The sequence below is a fragment of the Centrocercus urophasianus genome, unplaced genomic scaffold (assembly GCF_019232065.1).
Source record: "Centrocercus urophasianus isolate 14NV4802_14NV808 unplaced genomic scaffold, USGS_Curo_1.0 seq_7, whole genome shotgun sequence".
NCBI classification, from domain to species: Eukaryota; Metazoa; Chordata; class Aves; order Galliformes; family Phasianidae; genus Centrocercus; species Centrocercus urophasianus.
Genome location: NW_024885310.1, coordinates 1294140 through 1305971, shown reverse-complemented (window position 1 = coordinate 1305971; position 11832 = coordinate 1294140). Strand labels below are relative to the sequence as shown.

At 46.6% G+C, this 11832-nt stretch overlaps 1 protein-coding gene across 1 annotated transcript in view; it reads right to left on the bottom strand.

Annotated features, from left to right (window-relative positions):
* SLC6A5 (solute carrier family 6 member 5) overlaps positions 1 to 2194 on the bottom strand; it is a 24804-nt gene extending 22610 nt beyond the window's left edge. Inside the window, exons 1-2 of the mRNA XM_042837251.1 lie at positions 2020 to 2194; positions 855 to 995 (exon numbers count right to left, since the gene is read on the bottom strand). Coding sequence (XP_042693185.1) covers positions 855 to 924 — 70 coding nt within the window. The 5' untranslated portion in view covers positions 925 to 995; positions 2020 to 2194. The remainder of the gene's footprint in view (positions 1 to 854; positions 996 to 2019) is intronic.
* Between the last annotated feature and the right edge of the window lie 9638 nt (positions 2195 to 11832).

Sequence of the window (11832 nt, the reverse complement as noted above, 5' to 3'; positions counted from 1 at the left end):
AAAAAAACCTGCACAACTTTTTAATCTGTATTTTAAAGATGAATATCCTCTAAACCGCTACTTGTGGCACAAAGCAGCCCTCACGGGGGCGATGCAGCTGCTTAACACGACCTCAGCACCAAGAGCCCCGTGCCACAGCGCTGCGCTGGCAGCTGCAGCGGGTGGGCAACGCCGACTGGAGTTTGAATGGAGCCTCTGCGGGCACAACTTCTTCCTTTTGTGAACCGCTAACCTTTTGTGAACCCTTCCAAATCTTCTCCCCTAGAATCATATGCGATGATTCCATTCGGCCGCACAGCATTTCCGAAGAGTATTTTTCGATTTGTCACCAATTGCGTTAAGACCAATCCTCAAACAGCTCAAAATAAGACGAATATTGACTCTGCTTCCACCTGCGTCCTGGAATCCTCTTTCTCCCCCCTCCCCTGCCGTTTTCCCGTCCCGACATCAGGGACCATTTGGGTGAGGGATGCGGCTGGAGCGACTCGTCGTTCGCTCTTCGTTCCCTTCACTCTCCTGCTTGGCATTTTTTTTTATTTTTCGTGTGTGTTTCGTTTGCTTTTTTTTTTTTTTTTTTTTTTTTTTTTTTTCTTAAACGGAAAATGCGAATGAAATCTCGTTGTAACTTCCCTGCTGACCACCAGCTTTTCAGTAGGAATAATAATAACAGAAAACCCAACCAAACGGAAAGCACAGTAAGGATTTGCACTCGATCTGATGCTGCGGGCACGTACGCGACTGCCCGACCCCAGCCTCCGCTCCCCTCGGGTTTCTCCCCACCTAGGGGCGGGGGCAGCTCCCAGCTCATCCACGTACGGTACTGCAGGAAGAGAGACAGGAAAAAGCCATCCTACCTCCCCCATTCTTAAAGGCCAGGTACGGGAACCTCCAGACATTGCCCAGCCCCACTGCATAACCCACCATGGAGAGGATGAAATCCAGCTTGCTGGACCAGTTCCCTCGGGCTTTGTTTTCATCCCCTATATCGTCTTCCTAAAGGGGGAAAAAAAACGAAGGGGGAAGATCGGAAAACAGCCACGGTGGCAAACAACCATCGCAATTAGCGGCTGCCCCCAGGGGAAGGGAGGTGGTGGGTGTGGGGCTACGTGTATGCACCCCCTGTCTAGTTCTTCCCCCCCCCCCCTCTCCCTTCGTGCTTCCCCTGGGGCGAAGGGCACAGGGCTCTGCCCGACATTTCCCTTCCGAAGCTCCAACCCCTGCAATGCGCATCTCTGGCCCGGGGGGGAAGAGGAGGGGGGGAGTGGGGAGGGGGTGGGGGGAGCTGCCAGGCTCAGTCCCCGGAGCGGGATCCTCACGGCTGCAGTTCCGGGGTGCCCTCGGGGGTCCCCGCCCGTTCCTGCGGGCTCAGTCTTTTACCCCGAGAAAACTAAAAATCGTTTTTGCGAAATGAAACCTCCCCACTTCTCCTTTCAGGATAAAGCCGGCTCTGCGGGTCGGTAGGGACGATGAGGGTGGGGTGCTCCTTTCCTGCCTCCCACTTCGCCAATGTCAATCACTTCAGAGCGAAGGGGCAGGGTGTGACGTTTTGGGGTCTCGGTTGATTGATTTGGCCCTATTTTTGGCTCCGGGGCGTTCAGCTCGGGTGGGCGACACCTCGTGCGCAGAGTGCACAGCCCGTGAAGGCTGCAGAACCTCGCGCCGGAGCAAAGGGATGCCCAAGGACCCCAAATTTCCTTCTCTGCTCTTTCTCTTGGGGCAGACTCAGGTAGAGCACAAGGAACTTCTCTCCCAGTGGTCCCAGGCAGCATCGGAGCCTGGAGGGCACGGCTCGTCGAGCACACGGGAATGAGTCGAGAGCTATTGATCGGCGTTTATACCGATATCTCGTTATTAACGACCACCAGCGACACAGCAGCTTATCTGCTGCCCTCTCTCCGCTTTTCTCTTTCCCCCTCCTCACTGAGCAGCCCCATCCCCCACTTGTCGGGTCCGCTCCCATTAGAGCTTCCGCCCCAGATGATCTCTTACTCCCTCAGGGGGTCGAGAAATCCCGCAAGGGGGAACTTACCCCTTCCACTCTGCCAGGAAGAACAGAGGTGTTGCCATCTGTACCCAGTACCACGGTGCTCTGGCTCAAGGTCACCCAGGTGCTTTTGGCATTGTTTTGCTCCAGAGTGCTCTTACCCAGAGCTGGGTTACCGTCCCCGTCCGTGCTTTGCAAAGCGGCAATTTTGCAGTGAGGGATCACAGCTTGCCCGGCAGCCGCTGCCCCGGCCACCTGCTTGTACTGAAAGGTCTCAGCAGATTCCCTCCGGAGCGTGGAGTTGGCTTGCACCGGGGTGCTGCTGAGCTTGCAGATTCCGACTTTCGTCCTCTCCAAATCATTTTGTTTGGTTTCTTCGGAGAGAAGCGTTTTGTAGTCGTTGGAGAGCGATCGTGGGAGCCGAGCCATGGCGGCAGGGGGTTGCAGTGGGGCGTTCTGTGGCTCGTTTTCGGGGCTGATTCTTGTGACTCCTGCACCTTCATTTGGTCCAGGAGGAACTGTTTCAGGACTGTTCACAGCCTGCCTGTTCATATCCCTTTGGCTGGTATAATCCTGAAATAACAATGTCACATATTTTATTAAAATAATAATAATAATAATAAAAATGTTCGGACTGCAGAGATTTTACTGATTTATTTCCTCAGGCTCAGAATGTGCCCACTAGAAAATTTGGATTTGGTGGAAAAAAATAAAGAACAAAAAATAAAAAATAAAGAGCTTTGGTGAATTTCGAGGTGTCCCAGTTCCTCTGCTTGCTCTCTCATTCAACATTAATACTCTGGGAGAAAACAGTCAGAAACGATAACGAAACAAAAAAAACAGCGGCTGGAAACCCACAATTCGAGTTTTAGATAAATGTTTCTACAGCACTGCTCTGCCAGACCTCGTTAAGTTTCATATCACGAGTGTAGGATGCTCCCTTCCCTATCACCAGTGTAGAAAGATTCTTTAATTTTACGCCCCATTTCCTTTCTGTCATTCAACAATGCACATTGGCTTTTCTCGCTCCCCTTTATCTTTTTTAATACAGGCAATAGACAAGCTGCCCTGTAGGCAGGCAGAGATGTTAAAAAACGAGTGAAATAGTGCTAGTGAGTGTTTCTGAGCTGTCTGCCACCTTCCAAAACCCAGCAGCAAGGCAGTGAAACAGGCAAATAACCACACCACAACAGAGCAATTATGACCAGTAACAGATGGGTTTCCTTCTTATTTTTCTAACATTTTCTATTTGCACACCTCTGAAGTTTATTTTTAAACATTCCCTCTAGGCTAAACAGAGTACTGACATTCCCATCCACCTGCCTTTCCCATCAATCTAAAATTATATTTTAAAACACATCTTCTCTTCTTTTACCTCAAGAAGACTGCAGATGGTCCCTCTCTTTTCTCTCTGTTAAAAACTGTCTTTAGAAAACGTACCCTCATTTCAGACCTACACACAGCGAGGTTTCACGGAACTACCCATCGCCCTTTCCGTTGCAAGTTCTCTACACCGTAATCCCATCTCCCGACCCGTAGCAGCAGGGCAGGAGGGGGAGAGGGTTCATTCCCTGCCCCAGCACGGCACGGACGGCTCCCCATACCCCCCCACCCTCCGCCCCGCGCGCCCACCGCCTAGCAGCAGCCCTACCCCGCGCTGCGGGAGCCTTCACTCAGCGGCGGGTCCACGGTCAGCACCGCGGACAGTTCCCCAGCACCGCGGACAGCTCCGTCGGCATCGCTCCCTGCCTACAACGAACGAGTGGCCGAGAACCAACATAAGCACCAAATTCAACCACGAACCTCCCCCTCCCTTCAGTCCTTCTAAATTTCAAAGAAAAGAAATGGAGCGCTTACCACGTCTTAAATGGCAACGGATCGACTTGGTAGAGGTAAAAGCTGCAGTACAGGCAATTGATGGACTGGATTTTGCCCAGTCCAGAGCAAAGCTTCTATACTTCCGTGGGAAAGACTGGGTTTGCGTCAGTGCATAGCAAGGTGCCCTTCGTTTGACATTTTTGTGATAATAAGAGTTTGATAAATCATTATCCTTGGATTCAGGTTTTAAAGGGACAATGAGAAGCCAGAGCGTCGGCTAGCTGTCACTCATGCGGCAGTGGGATTGCGTGTTCCGTGTGACTCATATGGGGGCTGATTACTAAACCAAATCCAGCAAGAGCACGGAAGAACTTTCTTTCTGGTAATTAGGGGAAACATGTGAGAAACACGCAGTACTGCAGACAGAAATGTGCAGGAAGGGGGAACAACCATCCATTTCTACACCTCTCTCCCTACCCACGGTTCTCTTCTTTTTTTCTGCCATTCTTGTACTTCACATTACAACCAAATTTAAAATACCTTATGTATACGAAAATTATATATATAACCACATATCTATTTATAGAGAGGCATTCAGTGTACATATAGCATACAAACATTTTAGTTCTTCCCTGGACTCTTTGCGCCATCACACAACCCTGCATTGCCTATCTTTTACAGTGCATCACGGGGGGAAGCCCTCACCCCTAAATAAATGAAAACGATACACACTGTAAGCCATTCTCCTTCATCAAAACTGTCCTGATAAGACTTAACAGGGAGCCAAGGTGAAAGCAACTGCAGTCAGGTGAGTGGAGTTCTTTCCCACCCATCAAACGCTTTTTTGTTTGAGAACTGGGGGATGATTCTTCATCGTTCTAAGCCTGAAGTTAAGCCCCAATCATTTTCCCAACGAAGTAACCCACCCTTAATCATCTCTTACGTTATTTTCTATGCAAGGGACATTTGCTGTGCGCAGGGAAGCTTTACTCTCACTGAAGAAATAAAAACGCGTAGGCAAAACGGGACACTCCCTAAGCAACCTTCTCAATTGTTTAACGTCAGAGGCAGAGCTGCTGTCCCTCCGCATACGCTGTGCTAGCTCCTCCCGAGACTATTTGCTGTTTCAGCGTGAGCAACGCGGGGTGCGCACTTACGCGTGGGACAGGCGGGCACTGCCCTGGGCTCCCGTGTACCAAACGCAACTCTCGCACGTCCTTGGTAACACGGCTCACCATCGGGGGGCTGCGGGGGGCGGCCCCTGGTCACTGCGGACGGCAGCAAAAACTCACCTGCGCGTGTTCTTCCGTGAGCCACAGAAAGCAAAGGGGACCGGCGCTAAAAAAAGGCAGCTTTTCGCAGAGAAGAGCGTTGCGTTTCCCATGCGAAAAAAAAAAAAAAAAAAAAAAAAAAACCACGAAAATTTTTCACCTTACAACAGAGCTTCAAAGACTTTTACAACATAGGTCACGCTGGTGCTTAAAACACATAGAAGTATTTTTATGCTCATACACTTCCGTGCGTTGCTTTTCTCTCCTCTCTTCACCTGCCTCTATGTTTCCCCGTACCGGTGCGTGCGGCACTGGGGGCACGCAGCGCGCAGTCGTGCTGGGCGGGGGGAGCGTCTCGTTGTCAGCGCCGGGAGCGGAGCGGGGCAGCCAGCTCGGCTGTCCTTGGCCCTGGCTTCGTGTCTCTAAGGGCACAGAGCAAACTCGAAACAACAAGGCACCAGCTCCAAACTTCTTCTAAAACCAGAGGACCGACTTCTGGGGGGGTTTTGTTCGTTTGTTTTGTTTTGTTTTCAGATGATTTGATGCAATTAATTCACTCTTTTAATATCTAATCTTTTAATATCTCTTTTAATATCAATATCTAAGTGATATTCTTTCCCTTTTCAATCAGCGCTGCAGCTTGAGATCGAGGTTCCACTCCCATTAGCAGGCCCCGGCCCCCTCACTCGATTCCCACCGCCTCCCCCGCTCTGTGGGGACGTCGGGAGGCTCTCACCGAGCACCGCAGCGAAGGTTCGGAGGGAAACCCGCAGAGCAACACAGTCCAGCACCTCTCAAAAAGGGGAGGCCCCCCCCCCCCGGCCGGACGAAAAAGCAGAGTCACACCGCGAGCCGGTGGCGAAACCTACACCGCTCAGCAGCCGCCGGACGGGCAGACAGCCCGCAGCTGCCAGCCCCGCTCTGAGCACCGTTCGGGCTTCAGCCGCTGCTCCGACATCTGCTTTCCTTCCCCCTCCCTGTCCGCTGCGAAGTTTGCCTCCGTTTGACGACTGCAGCCGCAGTGCCAAGCTGCTCCCGTGTCTCCCGTGCGCACTCGCTCCTTGGCACCGATCCCTGGGGAGTTAATCCGCCCCTGTTCCCAAATCTTGCGGAGACGTTCCCCCTTTGGGCAACGCGGCAATGCCGATGTGTTTGCGTGCGTTAAATACATATGCGTGTATTTAACAGCGATGGTGGTAACCGTTGCGATAATTCACCGATAGCGATGCGTAATGCAAAGCCAAAATAGCATTGCATACCCGCAGCTATGAGCAATCAAACTCAGAACAACAACAATTAAAAAGAAAAAAAAACAAAAAAAAAAAAAAAAACCAACCAAAAAACCCACTTTGCAGGATCCCGCGAAGTGATACATCTCAAATTTTCTTTTTCAATTCTAACCAGACGTAGATTATTTTTATAGCCTTAATTCAGCTGAACACAGTCTTCTACGCAGAACCCTTCCCACGGACCCCTCCTTAAGCCAAAGAACCTCATCAGGCTGCAGTTTTTCCCCTTTCTCAGTTAATTAAGTCCAAATAATGAAGAGACTGTAAAAATCTTTAGGGCGATAATTACCTGCTAATTTTCTCCCGTGACATGCCTCAGGCTCACTACTGGCTCTACTATACACTTTTTGATGCTCTCCTCTCCATTCCCTTTAACCCGGATAACTCACTGGATGGCCCTTGGGTTTTCAGCACGTTGCCGAAGTCGTGCATCCTCATTGCCACAAGCACCCAGTTTCTCTCCCTCAGCCGAGATTCACTGTAAATAATCGAAGTGAAGAGAAAGGGGGATCAGGTGGGGGGAGGAGGGGGAAACAGAAGCATCGGAAGGAAATTTCTGCACCACTGGCCAGGCATTGATGCTCCTAACAGCTATTTAACCCGATACATGCATGTTTTTTTTTCATCCGTCCAGCCACTTTCCCCAACCACAGGCCAATCTAGGGCATAATAAACACAGATTTGAGCCCACAAATCTCTTATCAAAAAATAAAAAATATCCATAAATGAAAATTAAAAAAAAAAAAAAAAAAAAAAAAAAAAAGACTAACGTATTTAATGGAAATCACCAAGCAGATGCTATTTAGAACTCTGAATATATTCCCCTGGTTTACCCAAGGGCAATCAAGTCAAGAACGGTTTTAGTACTGCCACAGTGGCCTCCAGGCTTACTCCCAGCCTGCTCACTGCGCTCATCCCAGGTAAGAACGACCTGTCCTTGCATCACAACAAGATAAAAACACCTCTGTTGGAACTAATGGTGCTTAACTCTGGGATCAGGAGTTTCTGTTAATTGGACAAATGCATTTTAAGTAGGGTTAGTGCAGAGAACGAGGATGCCACAAACATCCCGCAGAAAATACAGCAGACTCTAGCAAATAAGGTCAATTCTAACATCTCTCACTTTGTGTTTTCTTTTTTTTTCTACTTTCAACTGTTAGGTCAAAAACAGTACTGATGAAATGCAGTAGCACTGACCACCGTGAGGCTGTGGGACAATACAATGTGTGGCCCAATTTTAAGAAAAAGCACTCAAACACTAACGTAATTGCTTTGGTGTTTCACAAGGCACAGCCTGATTGTTATTTGGATCTTTAGAGTTTCTAACTTAGTGGGGGGGAAAAAAAGCCTTAAACTTTTTCTGTGTTCTCTCATAGGAGATACTTAATTCCCCCTTGTTCACCATGAAAAGGCAAACTTCCCCAAAAAAGTGATTTGAATCGTGGCAATTTTCACGCAGAGATGAGTCAACTGTGATCCCTGTATACCGGGGGGAGAGAGGGGGAATCCTATGCTTTCGTCTATAGGGATGCCAAATGAAGAAATCCATCTGTTCACCATGTTGATTTACAGTCAGATTTACACCAGGTTGGGATGTAAACCTGAATCAGCAAGTAGTCTGTAAGACATTCCTAAGAGCAGCAAGTATCTGAGGCTGCAGGTTAAATCTAGCTTTCCTTCATTTTGACTGAAGAATAAATATTAGGGCAGATATTCAGATAGTGCTACTCTATTAAAAAGATGTAGTACCAACTCCCTGTCCTGAACTCTCACTTGAAAGAGGAATGTATTAGTGGTAACACTTCCCCTAATCACATCTGCCTTAGTAGGCAGCCCATGTAAGGACAGCAGAGCCCCATTCTGGGTCCAAAACTTGGATGAAAGGCAGGTATGCCAGCACTGTGGCAGCTGGGAACTACCCCAGGCTGAGGAACAGAAGACAGGGATATATTACACAGCCACTTTTCAGCTTCATTACACTGTCAGATGGCTGAAAGGGGCTGGCATCGCAGCAGAGAATCTGGCTTACAGCTTGTACACACGCGGCTGTTACTCACAGGCTTCTCAGCTGTTAGTCAAAGCTACATAAACCCGTCACATCTGCACTTCACTGGGAGCAGACCCATGTTCTTTAATGGCACAGTGCTTTTTTTCTGGCCATGCTGAAGTAGGCTTGAATTGTAACATACCTTCAGCTTGAGTTCTGAAGAGAAGACTCCAACAATTAGCTGCAAAAAAATTACTATTCATTCCCTAAGACAACCTGTCCATTAAATTCAGGGAATTAGATTTAAAATAAAGGCATGTAATTGCTTAAAAATAACTACAAAAGCAAGAAAGCTTCTACCAGTCTGTTCTACCTGTGAAAATCAGGTTTAACCATTCTCTCGAGTACAAACCTCAAAGTAATTAGGATGACGTTGCTGTCCTAAGGAATGAGATTCATTGTTTAAATGAACACTCTGTTTATTCCTATGGTTCATCTGGAATTCTGGACAGTTTCAACACTGAGTTCCAAATACACTGCATGTCTTGGTCATATTAAAAATTCAAAGTGATCCACTATCTAGAAGGATGGAAAATTAAAGCCAGACTTGCATGTCCAATCTATTGATGTTTTTATACCACATTGCAAAGGACTTAAAACATAGCTAAATACCATCACTTCTCCAACTAAAGAAACAGACAAAACAGGACCAGTGTATGCAGCAGATGGATAAAACCAGAGAAAAAATTAAGGGTAACATGAGTACGGAGTTGAGCTCTACCACAGACTTCAATCTGAGTGAACACAGAACTCCACTCTCTCCCCTCCTGTTCTTTCTTGAAAAAAAAAAAAAAAAAAAAAAAAAATTATTTAATTAAATTTTAAAGGTATTAGTCATCTTAACTTTAGGCAGATGCATGAGTATGAGCTATTGTTATGCTGGCAGCCACGATAAGGTTTCACAAGTTTAACGAAGCAAGTTCAATCCTCCCCACTTGCTCCAAAGAAAATCTTCTTTCAAGCCTTAGCAGAAAGAGAAATTGGTATAAAACCCATTTATGAATCAATTCTTATTACATATTCTCATGCCTCTGGAAATAACAACGCTCCAAGGCAAATGACTGTCTTGAGGCCATCGTGCAATGGTAAATCCACACTATGGTTTCCAAATTGCATTACAGTGCTAGAAAACCTTCCTCAAAACTTCAGCTTTTTTTAGTGCATTGGCATTAAACACCTCCATTCCAAATAGGTAATTCATTTATTTCTTGTCCTTTGTACAGAACATCAGCTGACCTGACTTTATTGGCATTCTCCCTTCACTGTACCATTTTACACTGACATCAGAGATTAACACTTGATCCAAAAATAGATGGACATCATTAGGAAGCAATAAGAATCAATACAGTCAGATTCCTCAGAGCTGCAGTAGGGGAAAAAAAAAAAGAAAATATTCCAACAGCCAATTCTGCACAGATCCCAAGATTAGGTTATGAGTCATCTTGAGAGCAGCGCAAAGACAAAAACCAAAAAAAAACCTTGAAGTTTGTCCAAGGAAACAGTTGACTAAATGTAGCAACATGCACTTACTATCAGCTCAGCAATGTTCCTCAGCTGAAGGACAGAATTCCCACTGACTCAAGCTTGGCTGGTAGACCATTGCCACATACTTCTGCACAGAAAAGCAACTGAAGGGGACTCTGTCTAAAATATCCAATATTTTCCATGTCAGAGCATGCATGACTGTGTATTGCGCCTATGGCATCAGTGGTAAGACTGCAGACACAAATCAGCAGAAGATAAAGAAGTTATCCTGCTATCCTAAAGTTATGCTAAAGTTATCCTAAAGCAAATCGTTGCTTGTGGTTTGTTTCCCTCCTCTGTGGGTGATTTTGCTATGTTTTGTGTTTGTTTCTCCATTTTTATTTCTTTCCTTTAAAGTAGTATTTTGTTCTAACAGCAGCAGTGGAAAATAACCCCAACATCTAGCTAGTTTTTATTGTTTGTCTTTTTGCCAAAAGAAAGAGCTTACTGTTTTTAGAACTTCACAGAAGAGCTAACAGAAGTTATTTTGTTTCCCTTTTTCTATTTGTTTCCTTGATGTAATCCTTGATGTAATGTGTTAATTTAAAAAAAAAAAAAAAAAAAGCAGTGATACAGTGATTGGTTTCATGCCTCTGTATATTTCCCAGTTCAAAGAAAACCATGAAAGAAAACCAAAATCACATTACTTGTGAAAGACAGAAGTAGATGTTTATAATTTTTTTTTTTTTAACAGGTATTTAAACGGTTTCAATATTTCAGCTGAACTTCTAATTATTCTGATGAGAGATAATACTAACTTTTAAAAGTGTCAGCTCAACAACCAATGTAATGTACCCTTGTTGCACAAAGAAGAGGTTACGATTACTTTCAATCACCTTAGAATCATAGAATCACAAGCTTGGAAAGGACCTACAAGATCATCCAGTCCAACCATCCTTCCACCACCATTGCTACCACAAGCACTAAACCATCTCTCATTGCTCCTCATCCAGATGCCTCTTGAACACTGCCAGGGACGGCAACTCCACCACCTCCTGGGGCAGCCATTGCAGTGCCTGACTATTCTTCAGGAGAAGAAGCTTTTCCTTATGTCTAATCCAAACCTCCTCTGGTACAACTTGTGGCCATTTCCTCAGGTCCTGTTTGTTACCTGGGAGAAGAGGCCAAACCCCTGCTCATCACAGCCCCCCTTCAGGAAGTTGTACAGTGCAATGAGGTCTCCCCTGAGCCTCCTCTTTTCCACACTCTGAACAATCCCAGCTCCCTCAGCCGCTCCTCATAAGAATTCTGCTCCAGACCCCTCACCAGTTTCGTTGCCCTTCTCTGGACACGTTCCAGGGCCTCAATGTCTTTCTTGCATTGAGGGGCCCAAAATTGAACACAGTACTCGAGGTGCGGCCTCACCAGTGCTGAGTACAGGGGATGCTCACCTCCCTGCTCCTGCTGGCCACACTGTTTCTAATGCAGGCCAGGATGCCGTTGGCCCTCTTGGCCATCTGGGCACACCTCGGCTCATGTTCAGCCGAGCATCAACCAACACCCCCAGCTCCATTTTCTCTTCACAGTCATCCAGCCACTCAGCCCAAACCTATAATGCTGCGTGGGGTTATTGTGGCCAAAGTGCAGGACCCAGCACTTGGTCTTGTGTAGTTTCTAAGCAAACAAGCTACCACACTAAATTCTGCTTTGTTGGAGACCATGTGTATTAAGGACAAATGCTAAATATTAGTATTTCAGCATGTCTAGATATCCTTACCACAGAACTGGAACTTTTTGGATGACAGGCTTCAATTATAGTGGTTCACTAGGTGACACTACGAAGACTTTTCTTTTTCCCCCACTCCTCTCCTCTTAATTTACTGCTTAAGATTATGTTTTCTGCTAGCATTATACTAACCCCCCTGTTCTCTTCAAGCACATCTAAAAAATAGAGGATAA